General features: G+C 41.6%; 1 protein-coding gene across 8 annotated transcripts in view; it reads right to left on the bottom strand.

The window, feature by feature from the left end:
* LOC310677753 (uncharacterized protein) overlaps window positions 1-21,967 on the bottom strand; it is a 148,976-nt gene that overhangs the window by 16,130 nt on the left and 110,879 nt on the right. For 5 of the 8 annotated variants that reach the window (XR_014511395.1, XR_014511396.1, XR_014511398.1 and 2 more), the window contains one exon: window positions 17,524-17,623. Coding sequence is in view for 3 of the 8 variants with exons in the window: in XM_083440997.1 (XP_083297123.1) it covers window positions 17,524-17,623 (100 nt within the window). In the remaining 5 variants the exon portion in view is untranslated. Of the gene's footprint in view, window positions 1-14,298; window positions 14,369-17,055; window positions 17,346-17,523; window positions 17,624-21,967 lie in introns of those variants that run through there. The other 3 variants (XM_083440996.1, XM_083440995.1, XR_014511403.1) reach the window with 2 other exon arrangements.

The raw sequence follows: 21,967 nt of genomic DNA, 5'->3' as shown, positions 1-21,967 counted from the left end.
GAGTTAGGCTTGAATATCAACAATTCTAAACCAAAGGGATTTCAAAATGCTTAGTTTGGGTTGGGTTGTGAAAAAGGCATGTAAGTAAAGAGAAGTGTGAACAATTACGTACCCTAGACTCTCCCAATGCTTACCAAGATTTCCTAAATAACCTAATATTCAGCTCAGGATTATGACACAATATTGCACAAAGTATTGAAAACTGAGAGTACAAGCCAGTTGAAGTTAAAACATTTCAAAAACTCATGGATTCCAATGTGTATGCTTAAATATGTCATACTGAAATTAATGCAATTAAAAAACGCTCACTCGCAAGAGGTCGTTTGGGGACAATATAAACTTGTAGAGTTTAGAGTTAAGAGAGCAAATGTACGTTTGTGCGCATGCTTTAACTATGCTGGTACAGAATACAGAATAAAAAAGAGGCAGGTTCCAGCCAAAAATTCAGTAATTTGACTGATTTCAGTTGGAGTCAAACACGTGCTAGATCATGTCTGAAATTATTCAACATTACCTTTCTTTAACAGTGAATATTAGCTTTAGTTTATTATTTCACATTTCTATCCATATCCCCAAAATGAAACCCCAACTCGACAATTGGTTGCCTGAGGTACAGGTGTGCACCAACTGCACAATTTGGTTTGGGCTCTGATTTGGCACAGCCCAATTCAGTCTGAGGTACTTTATAGACTGCCTGAGTAGATTTAAGTCCAAATCCTAATCCAGAAGAATAAAACTCTTCTGTTATCCCCTTTTACAGCTATAGAGATAGAATCATAGAATCATAGAGTTGGAAGAGACCACAAGGGCCATCGAGTCCACCCCCCTGCCAAGCAGGAAACACCATCAGAGCACTCCTGACATATGGTTGTCAAGCCTCTGCTTAAAGACCTCCAAAGAAGGAGACTCCACCACACTCCTTGGCAGCAAATTCCACTGTCGAACAGCTCTTACTGTCAGGAAGTTCTTCCTAATGTTTAGGTGGAATCTTCTTTAAAACAAAGAAACAAACAAAAACAAACAAACAAACAAACAAACAAACTGAATCCCCCCCCCTTGATATAATTGGATAAAATTTGCAGGCACACCAACCCTTTCTGAGGTAATGAATCCTGCTGTATTTCAAAAGGATGGTTGCAGTGGTTTTCTTGTGAGAGCAGCATTTTCCATGGAGTGATAAAAAAAGGATTAATGCCATTTCTCCTATTGTTTTGTTGCAATTTGTATGAAAATAGCACAAATATTTCTGCAAGTGCCCCTAGGCAAGAAACGCGACAAATATCCGCAGGAGAGGTGCAGGGGCTGTTGTTCATTTTTGGGGTGCCTTCAAAGTTGATTTGGAATGGGCAAAACTAAGAGGGATTCAGTTTCACACTTGTGTTTTTGTGGGAATGGTTTTGGAATGAAAATGGCATACAAAGTAACCTATATAATTTCAAAGGGGGTTCCCCAGTCTACCCCTTCAGACTGTTAGTGCTGCTGGTTTTTGAATGTCTGAATAGGGCTCTAGTGTGACCAAGAAAAATAACCCAGGATGGGGCTATGCAGGATTGATTCTCGGTGCCTCAGGGCACCAGGAACAGGGCACAGGTATAGCTAGCCCAGACTCCAAGTGTGTCCCTGACGACATCCCTTCACTATCTCCCATATAACCAAGGGACTGCCATTCTGTGGCACTCCAACAACACTAATGGAGTAGGGCCAATATATCAATATAGCTTCATTTTTACTTACGTTACATCTCTGCATTTACTACGAAATGTGCAATCCAAATATGCAATGTGCAACTCCCGTTATTGCTAGAATGTGATATTAAAGGCAGTGTTCCTAATTATTTTTTTAGTCCAAGCCCTTCAGTTTGTAGCTCTTTATTAACACAGTGCATCAAAAAGATACTAAAAGATTATCTTTAGGATTAATGGAAATCGTTGCCACTCTTTTAGCTTGCTGGATAAATAATCTTACAGTCTGATGGTATGAACAACCAGATTATGAAAAGAACCCTTTTCATAATTATGTGACACAATTCTGTAGGCTTTTCCCTTTTCCTGCTGTGAGAAGCTTATGGATTTCCTTTTTGCCTGTTTGTTTGTTATAAGCCTAAAATGATATTTGAGAATGAATGAGTTTGGTCCCATAGAGTTTTAAATGAACATTTAATTGTTTAGTACCTCACTGAAATAATTTCTTTCCCCCACTAACTACCTTGTCACTTCAGGTATGTACAAACACCACTGGGTTCATGCATAAAGCAAAGCAAAACAAAACCTTGCATCTAATATATTTTACAAGGGCATCATTCAGTGTTACCACTGAAATGTTGCCTAAAGCAAAATAAGAAGGGGAAAGTATAAGAAATTTCATGAAGAAACTAAAAGCATTTCAGTACAATTACTAAAAATGTTCAGGGTGGGTGGGTGCAGTTCTACTGGGTATCACCTGATTTAGCCTACCATGAAATTAAAAATGAAATTTTATTTTGCCAACAAATTTTAAATAGATTAAATCAGTAAGACTGGCAATAATTTATTTGTGCAAGCTTTTTGAAGCTTGAAAATAAAATTACCTCCTATGACTTCATAGAAACATCCTACTAGATTGCACAAAAGACAGAAGCCGTGTGTACAGCAGCTTACCCTAACCTGGTGCAATCCAAATGTTTTGTGCTACTACAATTCCTGATTGTTGGCTATGCTGGCTGGGGCTGGTGCAAGTTGGAGTAAATTGGGAAGGACTAGTGCTTCCACTTTGGGAGTCTCATGTTCTGTATGATTATGAACAGAAGACAGATCTCAGAAATGATAACCTCATTCAGGCATTTGGGGTCTTTGTTAAAAATCATGAAAGGAAGGAAGCACACAGCTCTCAAGTGGCAACTGGTTGCTACTGGACCCAGAGAGCACCCAGGTCCTGTTGAGTCTTCTGTGCGATGTAGAGCCTTGGGAAATCAGGGTTCTACATGACATGAGGAGCCTAACCAAGTAGAAGCAGGCTCTTCACGTCATACAGCTGCTCCTGAACTCGTGGAAGGCAATGAGGGAATAGAGCTAGCATGCTTATGCTCACTCTTCCTTCCCTGTGTTTAACCAGGATGCTGAATAGAGTTCATAGCTATTACTCATGAGCAAAAGACTGATTCCTGGAAATGGTAGCTGTCTCTCACAGGGAAAGTGATTGCAAGATTATGCCATACAAATTGTGTGGTTTGTTATACTAGTCACCAGTGCTTTCTTAGCAGAAGAAACATTGGGGTTGACATCAACCACAAAGATGACTCAATGCATGACAACAAGCTGAGCAATTGAGTAAAGGTCTATAACAATCATGCTTCAAGCTCAGATATTAGAAAACAGTTTTAGCAAGAAGTGCAATGTACTGCAGTGTGGTGCTATAGCAATTGGGGGAACGGAAAAGGGGAGTTTAATAGACAATGTGTATCAGACCTCTTAGATTCTTTGTCATTAGGAGTTTCAAATACAGAAGTTCAATATTCTGTTACTCTGTCTCCACTCACCACCAAATCTCATTTGCCTGGGGCTCATCTTTTGTGCTATGCAGTACTTGCTGGTGCTACACAAGCAAATTAGTGCTGCAGGCTATTTCTGAAATATTTTTAATGCAAAAAGTTGGGCTTCTGAGATTTTAAAATAGCAAATCACCTCCCTTTGTGGTGTTTCAGTTTTCTGTATTTGTTCACAACTGTGATATTATTATAATTTATTGAATTTGTTAGTCCCCTTTATATTGCCCAGGGCACCCCAAAACGACTTATAACCAACCAGACAGACAACCATGCTCGCTGCCTTGCCCCTGTGATTGAGGGGGCCCGGGGCTTCATGATATCAGCGTGCCATGTGCACACACCCCACAATAAACCCCACATAGAGACATTAATACCAATAGGAAATAGTTATGCAACTTTCAAGCCAACAATACACTTTCTTTTTCAGGACAACACAGAGATGTGGCCACACGACATTCCTGAGGGCAAAAAGGAGGACACACACCCAAACCCCACTACGAAACCTTTCCGCATTGCCTTCACTCTGAATGGAAGGCAATCAAACTTTGTCCACTGCTATGGATGGCAAGTGGTGGAACAGTAATGAATATTATGGCTGAAATAATGGGAATGTATGGGAGCTAACAGGCTAGGCACGCACAGACAAAATGGATCTTGCAATATATAAAGGGCCCTGTCTGGAAGCGTCCATGTACAAGGGTTAAACAAAAACAGTGGTGGCTGCACCTACTGGGACTGAGTGAAAGGCAGAAAGCCAACAGGAGGTGGCACCAGAGCCAGCTAATTGGCCTTTTCTGCAGTGGCTCGCCATTTATGGTATGCTCTCCCCAGGGACGCTCACCTGGCACCTTCATCACATATCTCAAGGTGCCAGGTGAAAACGTATCTCTTCAACCAGCCTGATTAACACTCTATGGCTTTTAAAATGTGTTTGTGGGAGGGGGTTCATTGGCTTGTTTTTGTTTTATTATATATTTTGTATTTTTATGTTGTGAACTGCTGTGTAAATTTTAAATGATACAAATTTAATACACAACAACAACAACAACAAATATTCTAGTTTTGTCCCTGGTGCAAAGTTCTATAATGGCAACGCTGAGGAGGAAGCTGAGCGCCAGTGCCACTTCCTCTTGGGCTGGGTGTAAGTAAGCAGGCAGGTGAGGGCTGGCTCAGTACAGGCTGAGGATGCTGAAGGCAACCTGAAGACCAACCTCCACTGGAAAGGAAAAGGCGGCTTAGATATTACCAGCAGGGTTCAAATGCTGGAGTGGATAGCGATGAGTCCACAAAAGTGCTCAGCACAGCAGGTATCCCTCTTCCTTCTGGTAAACACCTTGGTAGTCCAGTTTAGAGAAGATGAAAGCTGTCTCTTCTTCCCAAGGTTGGAGCACTTCTTGTGCACATATTTTAAAAGGGAAAGTTTAAAAGAACCAGGGAAACAAAAATGAGGAGGGGCGCCTCCAAGGTGAGAGGGACACATGAGACAGGAGCTTCAAACTGGTGCTGACTGAGATATGGAAATATAACCATCGAAAAAATTCTCTTTAAGAAAATAGCATTAAAATTCATTGCCCCAGGAAAGCCTTTTTAATCAAAACTCCTTAGGCTTTTTATACTTTTTAAAAATTAAATCTCATTTGACATCAGCTTGAGGCTCTTTTCTCTAAAAAGTGGAAGGCTTTTTAATGGCCAATTTCATTTTGGCTTCTGTGCTCCCTTGCTGGAGGAGTTAAGCTGTGTTTTCACAATGTTAAATTTTTTTTTTAGATCAGGTCTTCTGCACATCCTGTGACCCACCCGGCACAACACAGCCTGCCTTGGACTGAGAAAACAGTCAAGCACTTGGCAGACATATGACTGGTGGGCTGCATTTGCCTTGGTGGGGCATGTTGTGGCAGACCTTTTTGGCAAAGGAATGGCAGTACTAAGAGTGCATTTACTGAACTAGGGCCCGTTTCCGTAACCAGGTTGAACTATTGCTGTTTGAAAGGGAGATTGATCTATTCACAGAGGGTTATAAATTTCACCACTGGGCAACTTACGTTAGTCACAGACACAAGGTAACAGCCTACGGAAGTATAGGATCTGACAAATGTTTAAAATTTGAGAAGAATGAGAGCTGACTGCATGAGGAAAAAGATCTTTTTGCCTAAGGTATTCTATTAACAGTCCCCCCCCCCACTAAATCTGCCACATCAGTTTCTGTCAATGCACTTTCCCACATGGCTACCTGATAAAGGGGCAGGCCTCTGAAAGAAATACTAAAGAAATAAGGCCACACATTTATGTGGTGTCTCTTCTGCATCACGAAATGTGGATTAGCCAGTGAAGCTTTCAAACTGGCTGACATGAAAATTAGTGCTTGGCAAGGTTTGTGGACATCTGCTTGCGGCAACTTTCTGCACCCCTCGGACATTCGCTGGAGGTCTGGCATTTGAGTGCTTTGGCCGCACCACACCAGACCAAGTGCAGACGGGCGGGAATGCAGACGGACACGCAAAGCGTTTAAAATAGGAAACACAGCTTTTGTGCTAGGGAGGGTGGTATAACAGGTGCATGTATATCAGGAACTTATTTTAACAAGGTTTCTATTACACTCGGACTGCCAGCACTCTTTCTTACACACACAGAGAGAAGTTGGATGGGGGTTTTTTGTGTGAAAGTCAGACAGCATAACCTCACAATGACCTCCAAACTGGCACACGGCCATGAGGGAGAATTTTGAAGGACTGTCCCTCAGCGCTGCATTGATTAGATTTCTTCCCATAATACTCCCACTGTTTCTGCTCAGTAAACCTTACTGATGATGGAGCAGAGAATAAAGGCAGATGCGGAAAATAAAAGCTGATCTCCATGTGAAAATGGGCCATAAAATTAACAAGACTCTTAACATCAAGGTAGTCCTCTATTCACTCTCCAGACTGGGGTGGGGAAATGCTATGCTTACAAACAAACAAACCCCAACCTCATTCAAATTCTCTTGTATTAAAGCACTGTCACTCTCAATTACTTATAAGAACAAGCTTCAAGCAACCAAGTTCTCGGACTAAAATTAACTTTTTGCATACATTGTTGGACGGGATTTATATACAGTGGTACCTCTGGATACGAACGGGATACGTTTCGGATCCCCATTTGCATCCTGAAGTGAACGTAACCCGCGCCTGTGTGTCATGATTCGCCGTTTCCGCACATGCGCGTGACGTCATTTTGAGCGTCTGCACATGCAACCCGAAAGTGCTCAACCTGAAGCATATTTAGCTTGAGGTATGACTGTATTGATAAAAAGTACAGCTATCTGTATATTAGCTATCTATTTAATAATGAGAAGAAACTGAATGTGTGTCGCAGTAGGGATGTCTCTGGTGTTGTGTTCCAAATTTTCTAACCTCAAAGTCAAAGGTGTTAGGAAATCAACTGAAAACTCCTTGGGGCACAGTGGGCAAATACTAGCCAAGGAGATGATCCACACTTGTGGGAAGGCTGTGAAGGGGAAGGAACTGGTAAGGGCTCTTCTTTCCATGCCCAAAATAGGACTTGTTTCCTGAGTTTTGTTTCCCATGAACATGGTTGACCTGATTCCTCTCTGGGTCTGATACAGCAGTAAGAGTCCTACAATGGGAAGAGTTTCATATACACTCAAGAGTCCCTTAGTTCTATGGTGCCTGTATTTCAACAAACCCTCAAGCCATTTCAACATGTGCTAATCTTCGCCAAACAATGGTACCTTGGCTGTCAAACCTAATCTGTTCCAGGAGTCTGTTCGACTCTTGGTACCGTTCGAAAACCAAGGTGTGGCTTCCGATTGGCTGCAGGAGCCAGCAGAACATGGGAAAAGGATCTCTGAGTATTTGTAGACCCCGAGCTTAACATAAGTCAATAGTGTGACGCAGCAGCAAAAAAAGCTTAAGCTATTCTAGGCTGCATCAACTGAAGTCTAGTGTCCTGATCATAGGAAGTCATAGTACTAATAGGGCTGCCACACATCCAGGAATTGGACTGTCAAAATGCAGGTTTTTGCTGACTCAGCAAAATGACCAGGAAAACCTGGCTGTATGGCAACTAGGGTGATTTTTTTAAAAGAAAAATGCTGCAAAAGACTTTAGTTTTGGGGAGAGAGATGTTCCCCAAAAAAACTCAACAAAAGCTTACTTTTGGAAGTATGGCAACCCTGAGTGTGGTCAGAAGGACATCATGGTGCTGGAGTCTGTGTAGAAGATGATTGAGGGTTTGGAAACCAAGCCTTATGAGAAGAGCTAGATAAAGACCTTTAGAGGTACTAAGCACTTGGTGCCCCCATATATATCTAAATCAAAATATAAACAATAATAAACCATATTTTGTATTTTTTAAAATGAAACAAAACCTACAGTAAGATGGAAAATAATGTTAAGTTTTGTATACTTCCACTTTATATTTGAAAAAAATATCCTCCTTTTTCTAATTGCAAAGTCTTTGATCACATCCTCAAAACTAATCCTACATAACACTTCTGCCTCTACCTAGAAGAGATAAGGCGTCCTGCCTGCCTTGTTGCACAGTTGTTCTGTTGGGATTTTAAATATAGTGGTATCTCGGGTTAAGAACTTAATTCGTTCCGGAGATCCGTTCTTAACCTGAAATTGTTCTTAACCTGAAGCACCACTTTAGCTAATGGGGCCTGCTGCTGCTGCTGCGCCACCGCCACACCATTTCTGTTCTCATCCTGAAGCAAAGTTCTTAACCCGAGGTAATATTTCTGGGTTAGCGGAGTCTGTAACCTGAGGTGTATGTAACCTGAAGCATATGTAACCCAAGGTACCACTGTATACTTCAGCTGAGAAAATGAACACACAGCTGAGCATTTTGTGACCATTAATGCTTAAAATCCAGCAATGGAAAATTACTGTGGTGCCCCCCCTTCTCTAGATAATAATAATAATAATAGGGTGGCTAACAAGCAATAATAAAAACAAGTTGAATGAATACAACTTAAAAACAAGATTAAAATACAACATTAAAATATTGAAACATTAAAATATTAAAATGCAGCCTCATCACAGGAGGAGAAAGGAAAAAGAAAGAGGGGGAGGGAATCAAATTGGCTCCAAGCCAAAGGCCAGGCAGAACAACTCTGTCTTACAGGCCCTGCAGAAAGAAATCAGATCCTGCAGGGCCCTGGTCTCATGAGACAGAGCATTCCACCAGGCCGGGGCCAGAGTTGAAAAGGCCCTGGCTCTGGTTGAGGCTAATCTGACTTCCTTAGGGCCCGGGACCACTAGGGTGTTGCTATTTATGGACCTTGAGGCTCTCCGTGGGGCATACCGGGAGAGGCGGTCCCGTAGGTACGAGGGTCCTAGGCCGTGAAGGGCTTAAAAGGTCAAAAGCAGCACCTTGAACCTGACCCTGTACTCCACCGGGAGCCAGTGAAAAAGCATTGGGTGAATATGCTCCCATGGCAGAGACCCCGTGAGGAGCCTCGCTGCAGCATTCTGCACCCGCTGGAGTTTCTGGGACAGCTTCAAGGGCAGCCCCACTTAGAGCGAATTACAGTAGTCAAGCCTGGAGGTGACTGTCGCATGGATCACTGTGGCCAGGTCGGGGTGGGAAAGGTAAGGGACCAACTGCTAGATGACCTAAGGACAAACTTATTTTGCTTAATGGTTAATTCAGCCTTGCTTATAAGGCACAGTTGAGGGTATTGGGTATGTTTAGCCTGGAAAAGAGAAGACTGAGAGGAGATGTGATAACCATCTTCAAATATGTAAAGGTCTGTCCCATGGAAGATGGAACAAGCTTCTTTTCTCCTGCTCCAGAGGGTAGGACCTGAACCAATGTCTTCAAGTTGCAAGAAAGGCGATTCCGACTAAACATCAAGAAGAACTTTCTGACGCTAAGAGCTGTTCAACAGTGGACTCCCATGAGAGGTGGTGGAGTCTCCTTCCTTGGGAGGTTTTTAAGCAGAGGTTGGATGGTCTTGAATGATCTAGCTGCAATCCCTGCATTGCCGGGGGTTGGACTCTATGACCCTCAGTGTCCCTTCCTGTTACACAATTCTATGATTGTATGTCCATGAGTTCTAGTGTTAGGACAAAGGCTTTACTCTATCTCAGTGGATGAGCAGCTTCTTTTTCCATAGACCACTTGAAAATTGCCGAGGGCCTTCAGGGACCACTTTATGATTTTTCTGCCTATTGTAGCAACTGAAATATGGCTGTGCTAGATGTGGTGTGATTTTAATTATATTTTTATTACCTATTCTATATTGTCCAACAGGTCAATCGTGATCTACAGGTAGATCCCTGTGAGGTTTTGATCACTGTCGATTGCTGGGTCCGTTTCCTTTGTGTTGGTAAAACAGAATCCTGCCCCACCCTCCACTGTTGCACAATCTGCAGAACGGAAGAGGAGTTCACTCAGTGAGGCTGTTTGTTTCCCCAGCAATCTGTTTGTCTCCCCTTGATCTTAGGCCCTGTAGCCATAAAAAAGTAGATCGCAGTCTCTTGGGAGTTGGCCACTCCTGCTATATTGTATTACAATTTAATTCCATAGAATTCAAATTGTAATACAATAAAATACCATGTAAGGGATAAAAGAAGCAATTAGAATTTGATCAAAGATCAATATGAATTGCTAATGCTATGGATGTGCTGCCTGGCATGTCTTTCATTTTAAAAGATAAGGAAGAAGAAAAAGAAATTGATGGAGAGTATATGGTGATTGAGTGTGTGAATGAGTTTTTGTGTGCAATGTCGTGTCACAAATCCACCACAATATGGAGAGAGGAAGGGATAGGGCAATGCCCATAGAAAATGTGAACTTTCCTGCAGTGACAATGGATCAGAGACTGTAAATGGGGGAGTTTGCCATCTCACCATGTAATCAATTATCAAGACTGGTAGGGAGAAATTCTTAGACACAGCAGCTCCAACTCTGTACTCCATAGCAAAAGGTTGCAGCAGGTAATATTCAGAGAAAAGCACAGCTGGTTTAGCGTCTCTGTACATTCAGGCGGCTCTGATGGAGAAATGAGTTAGAGGCCTCTCTGTAGTATTTGCTTCTTGCCAGGAACACATCAGTGCCAAAAGAAAAGAACCGTTGGTGGCACTTGCCCAAGTTTGGCTCCTCAGATTCTGGGCCTGGACTCCTTCCAGACACTGTAAAGTCGTTTGCAAAGGCAGCCAGTCAGCAACAATAAAAAGGCTAAACAAAACACACCAATCTTGTATTCCCATTGAAATGCCTTCCATGCCACAGTTTACTTTCTATTCCTCACAGTCTTTGTTAGTCATCAATCAGCCACAAAATGGCGATCTATTTATTTCTGAGAGGGGGAAAGACATGTAATAATAACGCACAATTAAAAAGGAAAAAGAGAGAGCCTGTCTTTCACTACCAACAAGGAGACAGTGTGGAAATTATATAGTTTGGGAACCAGGCTAAAGTGTTTCTCGATTTTAAAGATTAATATTCTATATTCCCCTCAGTGTTTTTTTCTACGAGTGCTTCTGTACTTAATTAGGATGTTCCATCTATGCAACATTGATTTTAGCAAATTTACATGTTTTACTCACAACGCTGGTAAGTTTGGCCCATGTTCCAGTACGCCCATATAAAAATATACCGAAATTCAGCATGCATCATGAATGGCCAGGGCAACCCAGGGATTGCGAGTCAAATTTTTAAAGTGCCTTATAGCGCAACCCCATCTATGCTCAAAATAAGGTGCACTGAGTTCAGTGGGACTTACTCCCAGGTAAGTGAGTATAGGATAGCATCCTTAATGGGTTGCCATATTTTGAAGAGCAAAAAAGAGGATGTGGAGCCCCCTCGCCTTCCACATGCACACTGTGGACACGCATGCCAGACCCTCCAACACATCTCGGGTGAAAATAGGGACATCCGATTCCATTAGTAGTAGTAATAATACCTGCCTATCTGACAGGGTTGCCCAGCCACTCTGGGCGGCTTCCAACATATATAAAAACATAATAAAACATTAAACATTTAAAAACTTCCCTACAGAGGGCTGCCTTCAGATGTCTTCTAAGAAAAAGATGCAATATAGAAATACAATATGAATACAATATAAAGAAATACAGTATGAAGATCCAAGCAGTATGGTGCTCAAAGGAAAGGAACAAAGCCTGGGGGGGGGGGGGATGGGGTGCCAAGTGCTTCAGCCATTTCCTCCACACTTTCCCTCCCCCACCCCCACCCCTTTCTTTGGTAGGTGCTTCAGTCTGCTAAGATTTCAGGACAAACACATACGGAGAGGGGGGGGGGCTTTCCCTGACCTTACATGAGAGCTGTGCATTTTAACTTGCATTCAAGAATTGCACATAGAGGTTCCCAAAATGATGTGGTTCATCTCCAAGCTAGCTCTCCAAATGCCCATTGGCCTTAGGGAAAGAACTTTTAATTAGCGCTGAGAGAGCGGAGGGGGGTGTTGTCAGAGTATATGGGAGACCCCAAAGGCAGAGGGGGGGCCGCTAAAAGAGGGGCCAGCAGAGACCCCTCAGGGAGTCTTTCCCACCTGCTCACGGGCAGCTTACTGGGCACAGGCTTGGCCAACAGCTCGGAAAGGTCTAGGGAGCAGCCAGTTGATCTGCCCTTTGGATGAGCCCAATCTCAGCATGTAAACTAAGAAGAGATTCAAACATGTCAACTTCTACATGTCTGGATAGCCTTGCCTAAAAGGGGGGGGGGAGTTTTAAGCGGGTGCTGAAAAGAATAGACACCTGCCTGGTGTCAATAGTCAGGGAGCTCCAAAGTGTAGGTGTGGCACCTGTAATGGTGCCTGCTCTGCTGACTGAAGTGGTGGACTGGGCAAATATGGGATAAGATGACCCTGCAAGCTGTTAAGGGCTTTTTGTACCAACTTTGCCTGGTAACAAATCGGCAGCTAGTCCCAATCTCTGAACAGAGGTGATATATGCTGACAGGGTCTCACTCCTGTCAGCAACCACACTGCAGTATTTTGCAGTAGCTGCAGTATCCAGATCAAGTGCAAGGAATGCTCCACACAAAGAGCACTGTTGAAATCCAGCCTTGAAGCCACCACTGCCTGAACCACAGTATCCAAATTCTCCCAATTCAGGAGCGGTCAGAGCTGCCACTCCAGGTATGGCTGCTAAATGTGCTTCTAGCCACTGAAGCTACTTCGGCCTCCAGTGACAGAGCTGTTCCAGAAACACCCCCAGACTGCATAGCTGCTCCTTCAGGATGAATGAAACTCCATCCAGGGCAGGCAATCGGACAGTTTCCCTGACATGGGAAAACATATAAACTAAGGCCAGTAGAGCCTGAAAACATATAAACTAAGGAAACCATTACAAATTAACATAAAAATTACATAGTTCCAGAGCTGTATCACTATCAGTTCCAATGTTAAGAAATGTACAGAATAGAGGGATCCAAAAGAGCCAAGGTCTCAACCCTCTGGGGAAAAAACAGGCAACCACATGCTACCGATTAAACTTTGTGTGTTTGTCAAATTTCAGGGTTAAAGATTCAGCTGTTTTGAATTATTCCCTCAAAGGAAAATACCAGGACTGTGTTTTAAAAAGTGTTTGGGTAGAGTGGGAAGTTATCTACCCTCCTATATGTCAAAAGGGGTTAGGATGAGGGTGGTGCTGAATTCAAATACAGAAAACGGGAAATATAGAAAATATATGCTTAGTTAGATTTGTGACACACTGGAAGCATTCAGTTTGCAAATTATGTCAGAGCAGGCCTGCATAACTTGTGACTTTGCATAACTTGGGATCTTGCCATGTGCTTGACAGAAAAAAACTGTCAAACAACTTTTAAAAAATACCATGTGTGAAGGTATGTGGGATATACAGTGGTACCTCGAGTTACAAACACCTCAGGTTACAAACTCCACTAACCTGGAAGAGTTACCTTGAGTTGATAACTTTGCCCCAGGATGAGAACGGAAATTGTGTGCTGGCGGCGCAGCGGCAGCAAGAGGCCCCATTAGCGAAAGGATGCCTCTAGTTAAGAACAGTTTCAGGTTAAGAACGGACCTCCGGAATGAATTAAGTTCGTAACTAGAGGTACCACTATAAATGATTTTTAGCTACGTGAGGCAAAATTACAGGGGCAAAACCCATGACAGTGAAGTAATGGTTTAACCAAGAAAGAGGATCCATTCCATGCTGTTTTGCTGTGCTCTATAGTGGTGGTCTGCACACTACAAATACCCTAGGAGACACTCCTTGAAGAACTCCAGCTGCTGAATGGCCCTCTTTAAACATACTACGTGCCCCTGTGTGTTTATAAAGTATCTGTTTCCTTTAGACAATACTTCTGCAGCATTCCATCTCTCCTGGCAGCTCCCAGGAATGCTATGGCAACAGGTGGGAAAACCATGCACAGTTCTATCAAAATCTTAAGAGCCTGTGCGTTTGGCATAGTGCCCTCAAAGCTCATGGAACATCTCTAAAACCACTATGTTGATTACAGCCTGCATTTTGTGTTTGTTAGAAAAACCCCAAACCCTGTAATACCATATGGAACAAAACCTGAAACCTAACCCCGGTTCATAGAAAAGTTCACTAAAGGTCAATATCCTCTTGAGAAAAGTTTGCTTGATGTGTGTGTGTTGTATGTTTGTCACGTTAGGTCCTGATCTGACATTTCTCTTTCTCTGGGTCTCTAGGAGGAATAAAATCTCCCAGAACAAACGAGGCTCAGCTATTTCAGCTCTCTTTTGCTGTCTGAGCCATCGCCCTGTCTTGTCTGTCCTGCAAGCCCTACGGCCAAGGCACTCGGCGCTGCCATGGTCTTACCTTGACTGACCAGGTGCCATTTTCTGCTCCCAAACTGGTCTGGTGCCTTTTTCCCGAGGCTCTGCCCTTTGCTGGGTTGTTCCTACTGGACAGAGTTTGTGTTCGTCCCTCAAAAACCATATCAGGTTCAAAAATTTCAAGTTAAGCCACATTCAAAACCGATCTGCAAATCAAGCTATCACTAGGGCTGGCCAGGGAGTGGCGGGGAGATCAATGCTCCAAAGTGGCAGTTTGGTGTTTTCAAAGTATTGGAGTTACCATAACGACCTAATGTGCCATTTTATATAAATCTTTTTCATAATCATGTATGTAAGCATTGTTGCCTTGACAACTAAAATAATAGTTTTAATATTTCCTTTTCTTTTAAAAAATCAAGCTATTGTTAGATTAACTGAGAAGTGAATCTTGAAGACATTCAACACCCAAACTAAATAAAAATGAATTAATATTAAGCAACCCTTTTATGCCTTCCTTAAAACTAAACTTCCCCCAAAGAAAAGTGATATTTTGACACAGCTTGCTTCTCTTGATCCTTCTCCTAAATTTGTATACTGGAGCCACACAGCAACAGAAAGGATCCCAACAAATTTAGAAAAGAGGAGAGGTGGGCTTCACACAAGTGCAGTCTCCAATTGCTTGGGAAAGCCCTGGAGAGGAGGGGACTTTAGGAGCTGCGGAGAGGCAGGGATCTTCCGTCTCAGCAGCTGCCTCATGGGGGCAAGGCCTACCAGGTATGAGTTGCTGTGCTTATTAGGCCTGACACTCCACCAATTCTGTGCAGATCGTGTTTTTGCTTATAAAGAGTTAACTCCAGCTTCATTGTGTGGTTTACTGTTGGCCAATGACACCTTTAGAATTATCAACACACAATGAACATCACAGAGTCAAGAAGAAATATGGAGGCAGATGACTATCTCTCATATTTGTCCAACTCTTACTTTGCCTTGGGATTTTGACACACTCTAGGATGCAACTCAGTCCTGTGGATTTCAACCAGAGCTGCAGATTTAGCCAATTCATGGGTTCCATCTTTAGATTACGAAGTATTTTGACTCAAATTAATTGGTTAAAAGGTGGTATTGTAAGGATTCTCAGAGCAGGGTTCAATAAGTCCAAAAACCCATCTTGTCTAGCATTCTGTTCTCACAGTGGCCAAGCAGATGTGTGTAGGAAGACCACAAGCAGGATCTGAGCACAACTGCACTCTCTCCAGTAACTGTTTTCTCCAGTAACTGGTCCTTACAACTCTACCCAGAAACCTTTGCTCCCTAAACCACTCTTCCACCTGCCAGGTTCCAGACGCAGGTGGGGGGAATGTAAGTAACCAACTCAACACTTCTGACAACAAATAATCCATTCCCAATTTCTGGGAAAGTTCTGATCTAGTCTCTGCATCTCTGATTACTGTATGCGGGCACTCTGCCATGTTGCACATGCTGTGCTCCTGAGTATTTCAGGAAAGAGGCTACTTTAGGGCTCTGCTGAATTCAACAGACAGCAGTCTGTCCTCAAGCAGAATAGAACCAGGGTTGGAGTGGTAACAGGTTTTTCTAGCACAGGGGTTTCCAGTCTGTGGTCCAGGGACCACCAGTAATCCACAAGTTTCATTCAAGGGCTCCACTGTATGTCCACAGTAAATATTAACATTCATTTTTTAACTGAAATTTGTTGCTTATTTAATTTCTTAAATTGCCTTTTAGTGGATTACAATCTGAAATGGAATACAAAAAGCAATATAATAAAATATAGAAGAAATAAATAAAAGAAATAAAATAAGCAATAAAAACACAATTAAAATCATACAGCATTAATAACAGGCAAAAAAATCATTAAGTGGTCCACCAAGACCATTAACAATTTTTAAGGGGTCCACTGGGGGGGGGGTAGGTTTGGGGAGCAAATCTGAGCTAAAATCCTTTAGAACCACCCCACTTCCAGTCATTCACTTTCCAGAAAGCCCTCCCCCCAAACACAGAGATGTAGGTTGTAGATGTTATGATGCTGATCTTTCTCCAAATCCCGGACAACCTAGATTAAAAACCAGAAGAAAAGTTTCCTCTTGGATGACCTTGCCTGGTCACCTGGTGAGACTTCCTGTTCACCCGAAGCAATCAGGCAAGTGGCTATTTACGCAAAAGGAAATATTATGTGGAACTAAATTTGGCATTTTATTCAAGTCCTGTAATGAATGTTTTAATTTGACATTCAGAAAGTGTGTTGCCTTTCAAAAGAAAATCAGTATAGCTGGCCAAGCACAATAAAGCCAAACAAAGGCCACTCGTTTGTTTTTTTCATAGCAACAAACAGATCAAATGTTACTTCTTATTAAAAATGTGTTCTATATATTTAATTTTAACATGACGCCCCACCCCCGCAAAAAAACCCCTAGTATAGCACCACAGATTTAAAACCACCAACTGATGCTTACCTTAGATTATTTCACTATTTTCCCCAAACCCCTTCTCACTTTTCTCCAGAAATTAAAATACTGTTTCCTCCTACAGAATCAAAGTTTCTTTTGAGTTCACAACATTTAACATTACTGGTAGTGGAATAATTTAGTTGCATTGGTATTACATTTCAGCCAAATGAGGGTAACATGTAATGCGCCCATATAAAGCTTATGCGACCATATCATCATCACTGTGACGCAATAAGGCTCTTTACTGCTTATAATTGGTCCACACACCTACGTGAGAAGTAGCCTTTGAAAGATTTTATAACCCTGCAGCTGACACAGAGTGAAGCCTTCTTCCCCTGTTCCATTTCTGTATGCCCAGCTAAGCAGAAGTGGTCGAAGCATTGCAGCACAGAAAGGAGAAGCCAGAAAAAGCATGATGGGAGTCCAGTTCCAGCCAAGCTGGGTGTTTCCTCCCGCCCCACAGAAACAAAGTGCACATCCTAAGCAAGTGCAGGACATCAATTCCATTATATCCATTACTCTGAAGGAATTTCATTTTGATTTAATTCCAAGTTCAGTAAAGTTAGGATGGTAGCTTGAAACAGGTAAAATAAATATTTTGCTTCTTTCCTTGTTCAGACTGTAGCTAGAAAGAAAACATTCTTTGAAAACATTGATATCCAAAAAAAATTCTCCTTTAAAAATACAGCATTGAAATTTAAACATTGTGGGAGGGTATTGTGAAAAAGTAGCTTCCACACAGCTAGGACAACATGCATTTTAATAACTTGTAAATTTTGATCTAAAAGGTACAGTTTGCTTACCTAGTAGCACGCAGATCATCTAACAAATGTAGACTGGCCTTGCTGAAAGAAACTTGGAACAGTGAGTGGCAGTGCATGGAGCCCACATTTCTTGAGGGTGCTGAAAAGAAAAAAATGGGAGAGAAAGAAAGAGGTAAGTTCATCTGGAGTGTCTGCCTTTAGAACTCGCTAAAAGAATATTAGTGATGTTAATGAGTTTATGGGTGCCAGAACTCTTGAATCCCTGGACTCAGCAAGTGTCAGGCTAGCCTCCTGGTGAGGTGCAAAAAGAAAACCAAGGAAGGAGTGAGTGGGCAGGGCTCCTTCCTCAACTCGCAAATAGTGAGGAGGACTAAAGCTGAGAGCAGTGATGTGGCCTAGGAAGGAAAACAGCAAGCAGAGAGAGAGAGACCTCAGTTTGAATCCATGCCAGATCTCTGTTTGAATTCAATGTTGTGGGAGAAACAGGAGAAACAAGACCCTTTTGGGGTGTTAGGGCTGTGAACCCTTGCAGTGCAGACTCACGTTGTAGATACGTATAAATAAATCCTATATCACAGACACCACAGCCTCCAGGGTCCCTCACTCCAAAAGGAAACCTGCACCCTGGGATATCTCCACACTCAGCGAGATGCAACAGGACTGTTTTATTGCTTCAGAAAACCCAGCCCACGTGATGATATCTGGGGAAGAACCCCAAAGGCACTGGAAAGAATCAGAAAATTTGGAGAAGTAGCAGGTATCTGATTAAAAAAGACTAAGTCTAAAATGTTGGTGAAAAATATGAGAGAAAATGTTAAAACTGAACTACAGATAAGTATTGGTCTAACAACAGAGAAAATGGTTAAATACCTAGAAATATGGTTAACAGCAAGAAGTATTAATTTATTTAAATATAATTATATTAAAATCTGGTAAGAGTTTTAAAAATACTGAAATATGAGGAAGGATGAAACTTTCATCAATGGGAAGGATGTCAGTCATCAAAATGAATGTGTTAGCAAAGATGTTATTTTTATTTCAAACAGCTCTGGCAATCAGCAATGCAGGATGCTTTAAAGAATGGCAAAAGGATGTTTCTAGATTTGTCTGCCAGGGATGGGGGACAAGGATAATGTTATGTATTGAAGTTCTCACCCTGGCCACCAGGAGTATCGTCAGTTACTTTAGGCGGGAAACCCTGGGTTGTTGTTACTACAATGTTGACAGCCAGCTCCTATAAAAGCAGGCCGGCTGAGCTGTTTGCTGTTCAGTTCTGTTCCAGCTTACAAAGAAAGAGCTGCTTTGGAGAAATCGCTGCGTCGTCTGCTATGTCTACCCACTATTTAACAGATAAAATATAAAATTCTGATAGATGCTAAAGGAAGAGGGGGATTCTCTCTACCAGATTTAAGATTATATTATGAGACATCCTGTTTTTGCTGGTTAAAGGAGTGATTGACACTGAGAAACACACAGGTTTTGGATCTAGGTCACAATAATAAATTTGGCTGGCATGCCTATTTGTGGTATGGAAAAACTAAAATGCATAAAGGTTTCCTGAATCATGTAATCATGAAAAAATGTATAGAGTATGGAATAAATATAAAAACTTGATGGGAAGGAAAACACCCTTATGGCTTTCACCTATACAAGGCATAGAGGTTAAAAAAAGGAATATGAGAGAGGACTGGGTAACATTTAGAATTTTATTAACAGAAGTGGATGGTGAGATTAAATTAAAGAGGTTTGAGGAAGTTGCAGGAATGGTAAGAAGCTGGTTGCAATACTATCAGCTTAATGAGGTATTTAAACTGGATAAGAAAAATGGCTATGACTCAAACTTCCCAACCAGAAAGAGACCTGCTAGATAATAATAATAATAATAAAGTTCTGTCAAAAATGAATAAGATGCTACTAGAATGGCAAACCAAAGATAACAGGTGATCAATTATACACTGGGCAATGGATATAGGACATAACGAAATGTCAGATTATGGAATGTTGAGCTAAAATTTACAGCATGTTACGTGATAAAAGAAAATTATATGAAAATGATATATAGATGGTATCTCACACCTAGTAAACTAGCAAAAATGTAGAAGTCAGAATCGGATACCTGTTGGAAGTTTAAGGAGAAAGAGGGTACCTTTTTCACATATGGTGCACTTGTAAGGTGGTAACAAAACATTCTGGGAAATGATTTTAATATGAGTTGAAAATAATATTTCTTTAAAAACCAGAGGTTTAGGAATAATAGGCTCAGAGGTTCCCAAAGAACAAAGGAAGCTATTCATGTACGCTACCACGATGCTCAAATGACATATGCCCAGAGGTAGGAAGAAGAAACGGTTCCAACCAAGGAAGATTCACAACAACAACTGTTGGAAGTATGCAGAAATGGTGAAACTTACTGGAAGATTAAGAAGTCAGGAAGAGAGACATTTTAATACAGAATGGAGAAAAAATTATTGATTATTTGTAGAATTATTGTAAACAATTTAAATCATTAGCAGGATTGACATAAAAGAATGTAGTGAGAATAACTTAAATAGAATATAAAAAATAAATTAATTAGGTATGAACTGGATATGCAGTGATAAAATATATAACATAAGTAACCACAGAAAGTGGGGAGGAGGGTCGAGGATTTGATGTTTTAAATTTGTTGTATAAATGTATTTGTGTGATAATATTTGTAAAATGGGGAAATGAAAAATAAAATTATAAAAAAGAAAACCTAGTCCAGCTTTGTCTTGTTCAACACACATTCCTTACCTTACATACTTTTTAAAAAAGCTGTTAAAAAAACCAAACTTGTCTTACCTGAACAAAAAAAGTGATATATGTAAACCCGTAAGGTGCGCAAATTCAAGACAAAATGTTTTGCATTTCCAATATCCCTGTTTACCCCACTACTTACCATCCTGCCTTTTTTACTTGATTTTTACTAGAACTCAGAGCCAATTAGAAGAAAGTATTGCAGGAGAAACCTGGAACTCTAGGATGTAACTGGCTGGTCTTGAGGCAAACCACTGATTTCATATCAAGACAAGAAATAAGAGGCTCAAGCTACCAATGCTGTCACCGATTTTGATGAGCTTCTACTTTCAAGAGTTGTCAACATGAGAGGACTGACATCTAAACTATACAGAATACTTTTATCCTGTGACTGGCTATTTACAGAACCTAAAGTGTGATATAGGGGATACAAGAGATGAGTCCAAATGGGGGAGGGAGTGGGGTGACCCTAGAATGAATAATTTCAGCACAGTTGAAATAAGTCATTCTCAAAATAGTATTATAGTGACATTATACCCCCCATAATTAGCTAGAACATTAAAAATAACTTCCCCAAAATGTTAGTGATGTGGGCAGCAGAAAGGGATGCATGTCTATCTTTGGTAGAATGTCTCAATGTACTCATTTTGGGGGATCTTGAAAGAGGAGAGCACAAAATATGGTCCGAAGCTCAACATCAAAAAAACCAAGATCATGGCCACTGGTCCCATTACCTCCTGGCAAATAGAAGGGGAAGAAATGGAGGCAGTGAGAGATTTTACTTTCTTGGGCTCCATGATCACTGCAGATGGTGACAGCAGCCACAAAATTAAAAGACGCCTGCTTCTTGGGAGAAAAGCAATGACAAACCTAGACAGCATCTTAAAAAGCAGAGACATAACCTTGCCAACAAAGGTCCGTATAGTTAAAGCTCTGGTTTTTCCAGTAGTGATGTATGGAAGTGAGAGCTGGACCATAAAGAAGGCTGATCGCCAAAGAATTGATGCTTTTGAATTATGGGGCTGGAGGAGACTCTTGAGAGTCCCATGGACTGCAAGAAGATCAAACCTATCCATTCTTAAGGAAATCAGCCCTGAGTGCTTGCTGGAAGGACAGATCCTGAAGCTAAGGCTCCAATACTTTGGCCACCTCATGAGAAGAGAAGACTCCCTTAAAAAGACCCTGATGTTGGGGAAGATTGAGGTCACAAGGAGAAGGGGACGGCAGAGGACGAGATGGTTGGACGGTGTTCTCAAAGCTACGACCATGAGTTTGACCAAGCTGCGGGAGGCAGTGGAAGACAGGAGTGCCTGGCCTGCTCTGGTCCATGGAGACACGAAGAGTTGGACACGACTAAACAACAACAACAACCAAATGACAGCAAAGGATTTATGACCAATGCGATCACTGTCACTGCTAGTGTTTGGAACAACCAGAACAAAGATGGGGGGAGGACCTCAAGGTGCTGAAATTTGAATTTTTGTTTCACAATGGCTCATGGGCTTGTTTACACAAAGATATTCATCATGTCACTGAAACATCCAGTGAAGACTTATATGTGTCAATGATGCATCAACTACTTTAGGCAGAACTTAACATCAATTCAAATATCACACACTGCACATGGATTCCTATGTAGAAATGACATGGAGAAAAGACAGAGTGACCCAGTCATCCCTGTCCCAAAGTCAATGGTTATAATTTC

Source organism: Podarcis tiliguerta (assembly GCF_965153285.1).
Source record: "Podarcis tiliguerta genome assembly, chromosome: 5".
NCBI lineage: Eukaryota > Metazoa > Chordata > Lepidosauria > Squamata > Lacertidae > Podarcis > Podarcis tiliguerta.
This window is presented reverse-complemented; position numbering and strand designations above follow the sequence as displayed.